We start from the raw sequence: 15,056 nt of genomic DNA, 5'->3' as shown, positions 1-15,056 counted from the left end.
GGTGCCGGAAGCGTGTTGACACTTGAGGACTGCTCAGCACAGTCCTCACTGCTACGATTCGATGCAGAATGACACATCTCACTACGGTTTGATGTACATGTGACAAATAAAGTTAATTTCTTACACACAACATGCTGGGGGGGGGGGGGGGGCTCAGTAGGTCAGGCAGTATCAACGGAGAGGAATGAAGAGTCGACATCTTGGACCTTTCAACACAACTGGAATGGAAGTGGGGAAGAATAAGAGGTGAGGGGGAAGAGAAGGGAGTACGAACTGGCAGGTGAGATGAAGTGAGAAGCTGGGAGGTGATCGGTGGAAGCGGTAAGGAACTGAAACTGATAGTGAGGAGCGTAGACCATGGAAGAAAGGGAGGGAGGAGGGGGACCAGAGGGAGGTGAGGAGGAGAGAAGGGCTGAGAGAGGAGCCAGAATGCAAAAAGAGGGAAGGGCAGTGGGGAGACAATACCGGACGTTAGAGAAATGGATGTTCATGCTGCCAGGTAGGAGCCTACCAGACGATGAGGTCTTGCTCCTCCAATCAGAGAGTGACCTCATTGTGGCATTAGAGGAGGCCATGGAATGAGAGTGAGGATTAGTAGTAAAACGGTTGGCCAGTGGGCTACCTGCCTGTTGTGAATGGAGTGAAGATGCCCAACAAAACTATTCCCAAGCACTCTTGTCTTCAGTAGCCTGGAGTCTCTCGCGATCCATTGAAGATGATTTCTGTCCTTGGCGTCGGACTTCACTGAGAGATGGTTACTGACTTAACCACGTTTGACGGCTCCAGACCTGTACTCGCTGGAATTTGAAGAATGAGTTAGAGACCTATCAAATATGGAAAGGCCTAGATAGAAAGGAGTTGCAGTGGGGAGGAGGTGGCAGCTGGGTCTGTGTGCTGGTGTGAGGAGGTTGGGCAAGAAGCAGTGTGTTCTGGAGGGGCACTGTGTGCTGAAGGGTGGAGGGGAAGATGTTGAGAAGGCATCATAGAATGGTACAACACAGGAACAGACCCTTCGCCTCCCAATGTTGTACTGACCCAATTAAGCATGTGATCAAATGCCTACATAATGTCCATAACCATGTCCCATTCCCATTCTGATACGTCTATCCATGGCCTCCTCTACTGTCAAAATGAATCCAAACTCGGGTTGGAGGAACAACATCTCTAATTTCCGTTAATGCTCCTCCTCCCCTTCTTACCCCATCCCTGACATATTTAGTCATTTGCCTGTTCTCCATCTCCCTCTGGTGCTCCCCTCCCCCCCTTCTTTCTCCTGAGGCCTCCCCTCCCATGATCCTTTCCCTTCTCCAGCTCTGTATCACTTTCGCCAATCAACTTTCCAGCTCTTAGCTTCATCCCACCCCCTCCGGTCCTCTATCATTTCGCATTTCCCCCTCCCCCTCCTACTTTCAAATCTCTTACTATCTTTCCTTTCAGTTAGTCCTGATGAAGGGTCTCAGCCCAAAACGTCGACAGCGCTTCTCCCTACAGATGCTGCCTGGCCTGCTGTGTTCCACCAGCATTTTGTGTGTGTTTGAATTTCCAGCATCTGCAGATTTCCTCGTGTGATGTCCATATCTTTCCATTTTCATCACATTCATTTGCCTGTCTAAGAGTCTGTTAAATGTCCTTAATGTATCTGCCTCTAACACCACCTGAGGCAGTCCATGCCAGGCACCCATCGCTCTCGGTAAAAAAAAACTCGTCCCTCACATCTCTTTTGAACTTAGCCCCTCTCAGCTTAAATACGTGCCCTCTGGTATCACCGTGCATAGAGCAAGTTGGTGCTGTGCGAGACTGCGAATTCTCAGGCTTCATTTCCGGATATTTCAGGCTTGGCCTTAAACTTTGTTTTCAAGTGGAAAGCTTTGGAGAAAAGGCGGGAGCGAATGTTTTCACCAAAGAGGGAACTATAGGTCAGCAGGCTGAATGCTCTGATCTGTTCCACATTTGTCCACGTTTGTTTTTTTCCGTTAAATTTCCTAGAATTCTGGTGTTTTACGACTTGCTTTACAAGTGTTGCCAGAGCAGCTATCAGCACTCCGTGTATTTTCTGCCTGTGGTTACAGAGTGGTGGGCAGGGAGCTGGGATCTGTCACATTCTCCGGCAGTTCCAACGGGAGCCTCCCTCACTACTTTCCACAATGTGGAATTGGAGGTGGTACGGTTGTGTAGTGGTTTGTGTAATGCTTTACAGTGCCAGCGACCTGGGTTCAATAAACACAAAGTACGCTGCAGATGCTGTGGTCAAATCAACACATACAAACAAGCTGGAGGAACTCAGCAGGTCGGGCAGCATCCGTTGAAATGAGCAGTCAACATTTTGGGCCGAGACCCTTTGTCAGGGCCTGGGTTCAATTCCTGCTGCTGTCTGAAAGGGCTCTGTACCCCATGACCGCATGGGTTTCCTCCAGGTGCTCAGGTTTCCTCCCACATCCCCAGTGCACAAAAGTTAGTAGGTTAATTGGGTGGTGCGGGATCATTGAGCTGGCAGGACTTGTTACCATGCTGCATATCGAAAAGAATTTAAGCAAATACATACTGATGCCAGGTATTGGAAAGAAAAATTGTTCCAGAAAGAGGGTATGTGGCACGATGGCACAGCGGGCAGAGCTGCTGCTTCACACTTACAGAAAAGTGGGTCAGAATGTTCGACCGTTACTGCTGTGCGCCATTTCAAACTGTGGCCTGTGGATCAGTGGATACGACCTCAGGGTACTGCCTGGACCCGCTGAGTTTCCCCAGCACTTTGTGTGTACTACACTAGATTTCAAGCCTCTGCAAAAATTCTCTTGTGCCTCAGGGTACTTGTCCAGCATGTGACCTCTGATATGTTTTGACTTATGGGGATAGATTGAGTGAGCTTGGGCTTTTCTCTTTGGAGTGAGAGAGGAAGCGAGATGAGTTGATAGAGGTGTACAAGATGATAAGAGGTGTAAATCGAGTGAACACAACTAGAGACTTTTTCCCAGGGTGGAAATGACTAATATGAGGGGGGCATAATCTGAAAGTGATCAGGGGAAAGTGTGGGTTATTGAAGAGATTGGTGGGTGTCAGGGGTGGTGGACAGTGACATTAGGGGCATTTAAGAGCACGTGGTTGAAGGAAAAATGGAGGGCTATATGGGCGGGAAGGGTTAGATTGATCTTAGAGTAGATTAAAAGGTTGGCACAACATTGTGGGCCGAAGGGCCTGTACTGTCTGTGTCTGTACACTATGTTGTATACTACTGGTCTGTGAGGAAAGTGCAAGAACTGGGATTTAACGGGGATGGAAATAGTGAAGGGACTGTGTGTGATCTTGTTGAATGGCACATTGACTGTCGGGGCCAAAGGTTTGCCATGTGGGGGCCCTCCATGGATCGGGGCCGAACATGGCCGTCCTGTCCAAGGTGTCTCCAGTCAATACGCAAGCCAGGGCAGTAGGATATGGAGGGCAAGCTCTTGCCCGTGCAGAAGGCTCCCTCCATGCAGCTGATAAATCCAAAGGAATGGCAGAGACTGATACAGTTTGCACCAACACCATCGCAGGAGTTGTCTGTCTGTGTTGAGCTCAACGTTGGACTGCCTTTGGGATTCCAGCTCCAGGTTTTTCATCAGGGTTCACTCCCGAAGCCTTCCCCATGAATGGGTGCAGCCTCCAGGCAGTGGAGCTTTGAGATCAAACACGAGGAAATCTGCAGATGCTGGAAATTCAAACAACACACACAAAATGCTGGTGGAACACAGCAGGCCAGGCAGCATCTGTAGGGAGAAGCGCTGTCGACGTTTCGGGCCGAGACCCTTCGTCAGGACTAAACGAAAGGAAAGATAAACATCGACAGCGCTTCTCCCTATAGATGCTGCCTGGCCTGCTGTGTTCCACCAGCACTTTGTGTCTGTTGTTTGGAGCTTTGAGATCAGAGTTTTCCTTCCAGATGAGCTGTTGAACCCCATCTGCCCGGGTACTACTTCATTGCCTGATGAATGCTGGTGCCGAGGAAGAGGAGGGGAGCTGAACAGAGGATTGAGCATTTGCTGAGCGAAGACTACCGTAAGACAGGAACAGAATCAGTCTGTTTAGCCCAGTGAGTCTGCTCCACTTTTCCATTGTGGCTGATTTATTATCCCTCTCAACCCATTCTTCTCCCTTCTCCCATAACCTTTGATACCCGAACTGATTGAGAACGTGTCAAACTCCTCTTGAAATATGTCCAATAACTTGACCTCCACAGTCGTTTGTGGCAATTTAATGTCAGAGAAATGTATATAATACACATTCTGAAAAGCTTTTTCTTCACAAACATCCACGAAAACAGAGAAGTGCCCCAAAGAATGAACGACAGTTAAATATTAGAACTCCAAACTACCCCCCAGCTCCCCTCCCACCCGCACGTAAGTGGCAGCAAGCAACGATCCCCCCTCCCCCCACCGGCAAAAAAAAGCAAACCTTGGTTCTATCACCGAACACTCAGCAAAGACAGACTTGCAGTTACCCCAAAGACTTTGCGTTTCACCCAGTATTCGACATACCACAGGCCCTCTCCCTCCCTAATAAGGGAGAATGATTTTCCCAGCGAGTTGGGAGATATAATAAACAACTCACTGGTTAACATTGTTAAAAGTCCGTTACATCGCTGTTTTTGAGCTCTGCGCCTAAAGATCACAAAGATCCTGGGTCTTAGGGCCCACAGCAGTAGATTTTCTGACTCCCCCGATGACACACGGGTCTCTTGCCGTGACACTGACCCTTGATCCGCCTGCCACCAGAGCCCCGAGATCATAGGCTTCTGAATTCGAGCCGGACTCTCAGGCCGAACCCTTGGCATGCCGAATAACAGCCCGTGCTGAAACCCCGCAAGCAGGCCCCATTCCAGCAAAGAACCGAAGTCGGTGTGTAACTCCAGGTCAGGGGCTTCAAAAGAACCCTGAAAGGGAAAAATAGAGATACTAAAGATGGAAATAGAGCTGTTTCCGAAGATGCAAACAAAGGAGTCGCTGTTTAGTGCCATCTTAACTTCTCTCCACCTCCACAGATTCATTCACCCGGCCTAAAGAAATTCCTCCTCATTTCTGTTCTAAGGAATAACCTTGAATTCTGAGGCTGTGCCCTGTGGTGCTAGACTCCCCCGGTATTGGAAACATTCTCCCCATGACCACTTTTTCTAGACCTTTCAATATTCGATAATCTCCGGTGAGTACAGGCCTACAGCCATCAAACACTCCTCATACGCTAAAACCTTTCCTCCCGGGATCATTCTCGTGAACCTTCTGGTCTCTGTTAGATAGGGCCCAGAACTCCTGACAGTACTCCAAATGTGGTTTGACCAATGCCTTAAAGTCTTAACGTCACCTCTATGATCTGCAGGGGGGAGAACAAACCAGACAGGTTTGAGAAAGGTGTCACAGAGTCAAAGTTCAAATGTTTGATACAAATTTATTCTCGAAGTACATAAACGTCACCATATATAGTAGATTCTAGATATTTGGGCCGTCTGTTAATAGGGGCAGCCACTTATTTGGGAAACTCTTAAAGAACAAAACCTAATTGAGAAAACAGCCGGGAGTCAGTCTGTTTATTTGGGACACTGTGTGCTTAACTGAGACAGGAGTCTGTTGCTGAACAGTTTATAACTAGTGTCAGTCATGCACATTTGTGTGGTTGTTGGTACACCATACTTTGAGTGAATAGTTTTTAAGTAGAATCATTTGTGTGTGCTTGTGTTCAGTGATTTTTTTGTTTGTCACTGGCAGTTGGTGAGAGATAAGCAGAGAGGCAAGTTGTACTCGCTCCGGTTTCAAGCAGTCAGGCTTGGAGATGGCGGAAGCGGCTGGGAGTGAAAACCACTTCAAGTAATGAAGATGACGATTTGGAAGATGTAATTGTCAAAAGCATTGTTTGAAGAGGGTCGATTGTCTGCATTAGGTGTCTGTGTCAATTGTTCATTTGCAGTCAATCGAAAGATTATGGGGGCCTACTCTGGGTTAATTCCTCCATCAATTACTATTAGGAACTAAAACACAGTTTTAAAGTCCCGTACAAACAATGGAAAATCTGCAGATGCTGGAAATCCAGGCAACACAGACAGAATGCTGGAGGAACTCAGCAGGCCAGGCAGTGTCTGTGGAAAAGAGTACACAGTTGATGTTTCAAGCCGAGACCCTTCGTCAGGACTGGAGAAAAAAGGTGAGGAGTCAGATTAAGAAGGTGGGGGTGGTGGAGAAAGAAACACGGGGTGATGGGTGAAACTGAGGGAGGGGCAGGGGTGAAGTAAAGAGCTGGGAAGTTGACTGGTGAAAGAGATACAGGACTGGAGAAGGGGGAGTCTGATAGGAGAGGACAGAAGGCCATGGGAGAAAGGAAAGGCGGAGGAGCACCAGAGGGAGGTGATGGATAGGTAAGGAGATAAGGTGAGGGAGGGGAATGGTGAAGGGGGGTGCATTACTAGAAGTTCGAGAAATTGATGCCATCAGGCTAGAGGCTGCCCAGGTGTTGCTCCTCCAACCTGAGTGTGGCCTCATCGTGACAGTGGAGGAGGCCATGGACTGACATGTCGGAATGGGAGGTGGAATTGAAACGGTGGCCACTGGGACCTTTTCTGGTGGATGGAGCGTGGGTGCTCAGTCATGCCATGAGCATCAACTTCTCAAACATCCGGATATGTCCCCCCTCAACATTCCCCATTCGCTCACCTTATCTCCTCATCTGTCTGCCTCCTCCTCTTCGTTCTCCTATCAGGTTCCCCATTCTCCCGCCTTGTATCTCTTTCACTAATCAACCTCCCAGCTCTTTACTTCACCTCTCCCGGTTTCATCTGTCATCTCGTGTGTCTCCCACTCCTCCCCCACCTTCTTACTCTGACTCCTCGTCCTTTTCTCCCTCTCCAGTGCTGCTGACGGGTCTCGGACCGAAACCTCGACTAGACTTTTTTCCATAGGTGCTGCCTGGCCTGCTGAGTTCATCCAGCATTTTGTGTGTGTGGCACAGTTTTGTAGTACTATAATGGTGTTGGTAGTGTTCTAGTTTGCTCTGTATTTCATTTAAATACATAAAATTGTTACTCAGTTAAACTGTAGCTTTTTAAAAAATACCTTTTTAATTATCTCCATGAAACTTCAACTAATTGGGCCAAAATATTCTGGTCACTGTGTGTCCCAATTAACTGAACTACCCTGAGATTCAGTTTTTTCAGCTGTTCACTGTTGAAAAACACAATTGAAATTGAAACGCAGTAGAATCGATGAAAAATGACAACCAATGTGCGCAAGACATGAAACAGTGCAGGGCGAAAGGAAACAAACAGCATTAATAAATAATGCTGAGAACATAAGTCATAGAGTCCTTGAGAGTGAGCCCAAAGTTCCCGGATTCCATGCTAAACAAGATTCGCATTTAAGCCAAGTCCCTTTTGCCCATGTTCCTCTAAACCTTTCCTATTGATGTACCTGTCCAACAGCTTTTTAAATGTTGGTATTGCGCCCATCTCGGCCACTTCCTCTCGCAGCTTGATCCATGTACCCAGTAAGTAGCCTCTCAGATTTTAAATATTTCCCTTTTCTTTAGAAAAAGACTGTGTGCGTTCACTCTGTGTGTGTCCCTCATGATTTTATACCCCCAGTGGAAGCCTCAAACACAAATGAATGTTGCAGGGACGAGCCGATCTTCAGGGTTGGGAACCGGAGGCTGTTTTCAATTTGGCAAAAAAAGAAATGCAATTCCTGGCAACGGCCTGCTCTGGAAATTAATTTTACAAGCTGATTTATTGCTCGTAGCTTGCAGAGGCCCGAGGCCTGGCACGGGGAGTTGGGAGAGAAGCTGCCACGATTCAGGTTCCTGGGGGTCGGGACAGCTCAGGTTAGCTGATGGGTTTATTAGCTGCCTCCAGATCTATGGAGGAGTTGGTGGGAGGGGGAGGCAGAGAGAGAGAGAGAGTGCGCGATTGGGGAGAGGGTAGGAGAGGAGTGGGGTGACTGCCACTGACCCTTATGGAAGGACAGTGCTACACACACATTGATGCTCACTAGGAGAATATTCCCTCTCCCTCTCCTCCCCCCCCCCCCCCCCCCCCCGGTCATGTGGAAGGGGAGGTATTGAGTGAGCTTCTTCCTGTGGGGGTGGGGTGCTACCAAGGGAGGGTCACACTTGGAGGGGAGGTACTGAGTGAGCTCACTGTGGGAAGGGTGATATTGAGGGAGGGTGACACTGGGAGGGGCAGTGTCTAGGGTACTGGGGGTCAGGCAGAGTATGAGGGGCTGCCATGTGCCTGGTGTGACTTTGCCGTACCTCCTTCCTACCCAGACCCTGCACTATGAGCGTTTCTCTCCTCTCCCCTCCGGAAGGTGCTGAGACCCGTGACGTCTGGCCAAGCTCCGACATCAGCGACAATCACCTCAACTATCCGAACGTCAGCGTGGTAGGCCGCAAGCCCACCCGCACCGGCATGAAGACCACTGCGGTCATCCGGGAGCGCAACAACGCCCAGTGGCGATCTATGGACCGAGGGAACAAAGGCAGTGAGGAGCCCCGGAGGACACGGCCCCAACTGGTAATCCACAGCGCTGCCTGCTGGTGTCCCCTCCCCTCCACACACCCCTTGCCCCACAATGAATGTCTCTGTGACTGTTACACTTCATTCTGCATTCTGTTACAGTTTTCCCTTGTTCTACTCAATGCATGGTGATCTGTGTGAGTCCTATGCGAGACAAAATTCCTGTCAGCAAGAACTGAACATGGAACATTACAGCACAGTACAGGCCCTTCAGCCCACCATGTTGTGCTGACCTTTTAACCTAATCTTCGATTAATCTAACCCCTTCCTCCAATATAGCCCTCCATTTTTCTGACATCCGTATCTTAGAGGCTCTTAAATGTTTCTAATGTATCACCAGTACCACCATCCTGACACTCCACACACCCACCTCTTTGTAAAAAGAAAAACTTACCCTGCCCCCTCTATATTTTCCAACAATCACCTAAAAATTATGTCCCTTTGTATTGGCCTTTCCTGCCCTGGGGAAAATTTCTATAGCTATTCACTCTATCTATGCTGCTTGTCATCTTAAGCACATTTGTCAAGTTGCATCTCATGCTTCTTTGCTGCAAAGAGCCAACTCTCTCAAACTATCTTCCTACAACATTCTCTCTAATCAAGGCATCATCCTGGTAAATCTCCTCTGCATCTTCTTTAAAGCTTCCACAGTCTTCCTGTAATGAGGCGACCAGAGCTGAACACAATATTCCAAGCGTGGTCTAACCAGGGTTTTATAGAGCTGCAACATTGCCTTGAAACTCAGTCCCCGACTATGAACACCAACCCATCGTATGCCTGCTAACTACTCTGTTAACTGTGCTGCAGCTTTGCGAGATCTATGGCTCTCCCCATCCCAAAGACACCTCTATTTCTCCAACCTGCTAACAAACCTAATGCTAAGAATCCTGCCATTAACCCTGTCCTCTGCCTTCAAATTTGACCTTCCAATCAGTTCACACTTTTCTGGATTGAAGTACATCTGTCACTTCACAGCCCAGCTCTGAATGCTGTCAATGTCCCGTTGTAATCTTTGACAACCTTCTACACAATCCACAATTCCATCAAGCTTTGTGTCTTCTAATAACTTATTAACTCACCCTTCCACGTCCTCATCCAGATCATTTATAAAAGTCACAAAGAGCAGAGGTCCCACAGCAGATCCCTTCTGAACACTACTGGTCACCGACCTCTCGACAGAATACAGTCCGTCTGCTACTATCATCTTCCTTCTGTGTGCAAGCCAATTGTGTATCTGCTCAGCCAAGTTTCCTATGCCATCTGACTTTCTGAATAGCTTACCATGGGAACCTTGTTGAAATCCTTATTAAAGTTCATATATACCACATCCACTGTTTTATCTTCATCCATTTGTTTTGTTTCAGTAGTAATAAACCGCCGCTGACTGACTTTACCAGCACCCTCTCCACACACAAAAATCAGCACCAGTGTCATCAGCAGCATCCCGAACATCTGAGCACTTCTCCCTCCAGTCAGGCTGCTCAAAGCCCATCCCAGCACTAAAACTGACACCCTGCCTCCTCCCCCTCTCCATGATCCCTCACACCCCCATGACTGCCTCCCCATCCCTAACCATTCCCTCGTTCCCTCTCATTTCTACCCCCTGTGACATTGTCCTCTACATCGTCCCACTCTCATCTAACCCTGACCCTTCACTCTACCCTGCTCCACCTCCTCCCTCTCTCCAACCCGTCACTCATTTCCGTTTCTCCTGTCATCCCCCCTTCTTCATCTTGTGCCTCCTCTCCCTCCCCCTTCCTCCCACCACACTCCTCCTACCTCTCATCCTCATCTTCCCCCCCTTCCCCCCTTCCCCCCCTTCCCCCCCTTCCCCCCCTTCCCCCCCTTCCCCCCTTCCCCTTCCCCTTCCCCTTCCCCTTCCCCCTCCCCCTCCCCCTCCCCCTCCCCCTTCCCCTTCCCCCTTCCCCTTCCCCCTTCCCCCCTTCCCCCCTTCCCCCCTTCCCCCCTTCCCCCCTTCCCCCCTTCCCCCCTTCCCCCCTTCCCCCCTTCCCCCCTTCCCCCCTTCCCCCCTTCCCCCCTTCCCCCCTTCCCCCCTTCCCCCCTTCCCCCCTTCCCCCCTTCCCCCCTTCCCCCCTTCCCCCCTTCCCCCCTTCCTCCCCCCCTTCCTCCCCCCCTTCCTCCCCCCCTTCCTCCCCCCCTTCCTCCCCCCCTTCCTCCCCCCCTTCCCCCCCCCCTTCCCCCCCCCTCTTCCCCCCCCGCTCCTCCCCCCCTTTCCCAGGGCCAGAGGGCACAGCATCAGAATCGAGGGACATCCATTTGGAACAGAGATGAGGAATTTCTTTAGCCAGATGGTGGTGAAACTATGGAATTCATCGCCACAGAAGCCATCAATTGGGTATTTTAAAAGTGGAGGTTGATAGGTTCTTGATTAGTAAGGGTGTTAAAAGTTACAGGGAGAAGGCAAGAGACAATAGACAATAGGTGCAGAAGTAGACCATTCGGCCCCTTGAGCCTTCACTGCCATTTTGAGATCATGGCTGATCATCTACTATCAATACCCGGTTCCTGCCTTGTCCCCATATCCCTTGATTCCCCTATTCTTAAGATACCTATCTAGCTCCTTCTTGAAAGCATCCAGAGAATTGGCCTCCGCTACCTTCTGAGGCAGTGCTTTCCAGACCCCCACAACTCTCCCGGAGAAGAAGTTTTTCCTTAACTCTGTCCTAAATGACCTACACCTTATTCTTAAACCATGCCCTCTGGTACTGGACTCTCCCAGCATCTGGAACATATTTCCTGCCTCTATCTTGTCCAATCCCTTAATAATCTTATATGTTTCAATCAGATCCCCTCTTAATCTCCTTAATTCCAGCGTGTACAAGCCCAGTCTCTCTAACCTCTCTGCGTAAGATAGTCCAGACATCCCAGAAATTAACCTCGTGAATCTACGCTGCACTTCCTCTACAACCAGGATGTCCTTCCTTAACCCTGGAGACCAAAACTGCACACAATACTCCAGGTGTGGTCCTCACCAGGGCTCTGTACAAACGCAAGAGGATTTCCTTGCTCTTGTACTCAATTCCCTTTGTAATAAAGGCCAACATTCCATTAGCCATCTTCACTGCCTGCTGCACTTGCTCATTCACCTTCAGTGACTGATGAACAAGGACTCCTAGATCTCTTTGTATTTCTCCCTTACCTAACTCTGCACCGTTCAGATAATAATCTGCCTTCCTGTTCTTACTCCAAAGTGGATAACCTCACACTTATTCACATTAAACGTCATCTGCCAAGTATCTGCCCACTCACTCAGCCTATCCAAGTCACCCTGAATTTCTCCTAACATCCTCATCACGTCACACTGCCACCCAGCTTAGTATCATCAGCAAATTTGCTGATGTTATTCTCAATGCCTTCATCTAAATCATTGATGTAAATCGTAAACAGTGTGGTCCCAATACCGAGCCCTGTGGCACCCCACTAGTCACCACCTGCCATTCCGAGAAACACCCATTCACCGCTACCCTTTGCTTTCTATCTGCCAACCAGTTTTCTATCCACGTCAATGTCTTCCCCCCCCCCCCCCCAATGCCATGAGCTTTGATTTTACCCACCAATCTCCTATGTGGGACCTTATCAAATGCCTTCTGAAAATCGAGGTTCACTACATCCACTGGATCTCCCCCATCTAACTTCCTGGTTACATCCTCGAAAGCTCTAACAGGTTAGTCAAGGATGATTTACCCTTGGTAAATCCATGCTGGCCCGGCCCAATCCCATCACTGCTATCTAGATATGCCACTATTTCATCTTTAATAATGGACTGTAGCATCCTCCCCACCACAGATTCAAGTTGACAGGAAGATAGTTCTCTGTTTTCTCCCTCCCTTCTTAAAAAGTGGGATAACATTAGCCATTCTCCAAACCTCAGGAACTGATCCTGACTCTAAGGAACATTGGAAAATGATTACCAATGCATCCGCAATTTCCGGGGCCACCTCCTTTAGTACCCTAGGATGCAGACCATCTGGACCTGGGGATTTGTCAGCCTTCAGTCCCATCAGTCTACTCATCACGTTTCCTTCCCAATGTCAATCTGTTTCATTTCCTCTGTTACCCTATGTCCTTGGCCCATCCATACATCTGGGAGATTGCTTGCATCTTCCTTAGTGAAGACAGATTTAAAGTACTTATTAAATTCTTCTGCCATTTCTCGGTTTCCCATAACAATTTCACCCAATTCATTCTTCAAGGGCCTAACATTGTTCTTAACTATCTTCTTTCTCTTCACATACCTAAAAAAAAAGCTTTTGCTATCCTCCTTTATATTCCTGGCTAGCTTGCGATCGTACCTCATTTTTTCTCCCTGTATTGCCTTTTTAGTTAAGTTCTGTTGTTCCTTAAAAACTTCCCAATCATCTGTCCTCCCACTCACCTTAGTTCTGTCATATTTCCTTTTTTTTTAAATGCTATGCAATCTCTGACTTCCTTTGTCAACCACTGTGGCCCCTTCCCCCCCCTTTGAATGCTTCCTTCTTCGGGGGATGAACTGATTTTGCACCTTGTGCATTATTCCCAAGAATACCTGTCATTGCTGTTCCACTGTCTTTTCTGCTAGGATATCCTTCCAGTCAACTTTGGCCAGCTCCTCCCTCATGGCTCCATAGTTTCCCCTGTTCAACTGCAACACTGACACCTCCGAGCTGCCCTTATCCCTCTCAAATTGCAGATAAAAACTTATCATATTATGATCACTACCTCCTATTGGCTCCTTTACTTCAAGATTGCTTTTCAAATCCTGTTCATTACACAACACTAAATCCAGAATAGCCTTGTCCTTGTTCGGCTCTTGTACAAGCTGTTCCAAGAATGCATCCCGTAGGCTTTCTACAAACTCCCTATCCTGGGGTCCAGCAACAACCTGATTCTCCCAGTTCACCTGCATGTTGAAATCCCCCATAACTACTGCGACATTACCTTTGCCACATGCCAATGTTAACTCCCTATTCAACTTGCACCCAACTTCCATGCTACTGTTTGGTGGCATGTAGACACACCCATTAGGGTCTTTTTGCCCTTACTGTTCCTCAGTTCTATCCACACAGACTCTACTTCTCCTGATCCTATGTCCCCCCTTGCAAAGGACTGAATCTCAATCCTCACCAACAGGGCCACCCCACCCCCTCTGCCCACATTTCTGTCCCTACGATAGCACGTATACCCTTGTACATTCATTTCCCAGGTCTAATCTCCCTGCAGCCATGTCTCCGTTAACCCAACAACATCATAGTTATCCATTCGCACCTGAGCTTCAAGCCTTATTTCTGACACCGTGCATTCAGATATAGAATTTTTAGCCCATTTCTCCTCTCTCTCTTTAAATCGCTGCCTATTGTGCTTTAACACAGCTCCCCGAACTCCCATCGGGCTATACGCCCCTAGAATTTTGTTGTCCTTCCTAAATTTACTTATTCTTTCTGCACATTTAACTCCATGTTCCGTCAGACTATCCCTGTGTACATGTGTCCTCCTTATCACTTGTTCCGCTTCACCTTTCTCTATGGGGGAGAATGGAGTTGAGGGGGATAATAAATCAGCCCTGATGGAATAGTCAAGCAGACCCGATGGACTGAATGGCCTGATTCTGCTCCTATGATCTTTCGACTTCCTGATATTTTGGGTTTTGTCTGCTAATTTTCGTAGAGTCATAGAAGCAGGGAGGCATTCAACACGGGCTGTTCAGACCAGCACGAACATACCAACATCCTATTTGACCACATTAGAATCAAGAACAAGTTTATTGTGAAATGTATCCCGGTGCAGCCCCTACTCTACAGTGTTGAGACTGATGGGGAACTGTTTGGTTGAGCGCCTTCACTTCAAGCACCGTTTTCCAGTGGCCAACCGGCTTATTTCCACTCCCCATTCACATTCCAACATGACAGTCCGTAGCTGCCTCCTCTGCCACAATGAGGTTGGAGGAGCAACTCTTTATATTCTGCCTGGGTAGCACCCATCCTGATGGCATGAACTTCGAATTCTGTAACTATAGGTAATTTCCCCTTCTGTTCGTTTCTGTGTTTCTGTTCCATGTTCTGGTTCCCCTCTCACTAGTTCTTTTCTCAGTTCCTTATCACCCATCTCTGCTTTCCCTCCTCCTTCCCTTTCCCTCCTGGTCCACTCTCCTCTTTGATAAAACTCCTTCAGCCATTCAGCCTCCCAGTTTCTTACTTCTCCCTCCACCTTATTCTGGTTTCTTCACCTTTCATTTCCAGTCCTGATGAAGGGTCTTGGCCTGAAATGTTTACTGTTTATTCCCCTCCACTGATGAGTTCCTCCAGCATTTTGTGTGTGTTACTCTGGGTTTCCAGTGTCTGCAGATTTTCTCGTGTGTGTGTGTGTGTGTGTGTGTGTAGTGAAATTTGTTGTTTAGCAGTAGCAGTACTGTGCAATACATAAAAAAATTTACTATAAATTACAATAATATAAATGAGTATTGCAAAAAGATTGCAAAATAGTGAGGTATTATACATGGACCTTTCAGAGATTTGATGGTGGAGGGGAAGAA

The 15,056-nt window shown here is 48.2% G+C and overlaps 1 protein-coding gene across 3 annotated transcripts in view; it reads left to right on the top strand.

Moving 5' to 3' along the window:
• LOC132392914 (insulin-like growth factor-binding protein 2) overlaps window positions 1-15,056 on the top strand; it is a 102,995-nt gene that overhangs the window by 6,585 nt on the left and 81,354 nt on the right. For all 3 annotated transcript variants that reach the window (XM_059967477.1, XM_059967476.1, XM_059967478.1), the window contains exon 2: window positions 8,319-8,524. In XM_059967477.1, the coding sequence (XP_059823460.1) occupies window positions 8,319-8,524 (206 nt within the window). The remainder of the gene's footprint in view (window positions 1-8,318; window positions 8,525-15,056) is intronic.

This window comes from Hypanus sabinus, chromosome 4 (genome assembly GCF_030144855.1).
Source record: "Hypanus sabinus isolate sHypSab1 chromosome 4, sHypSab1.hap1, whole genome shotgun sequence".
NCBI lineage: Eukaryota > Metazoa > Chordata > Chondrichthyes > Myliobatiformes > Dasyatidae > Hypanus > Hypanus sabinus.
The sequence above is the reverse complement of the archived record's forward strand: the minus strand, read 5'-3'. Positions and strand labels throughout refer to the sequence as shown.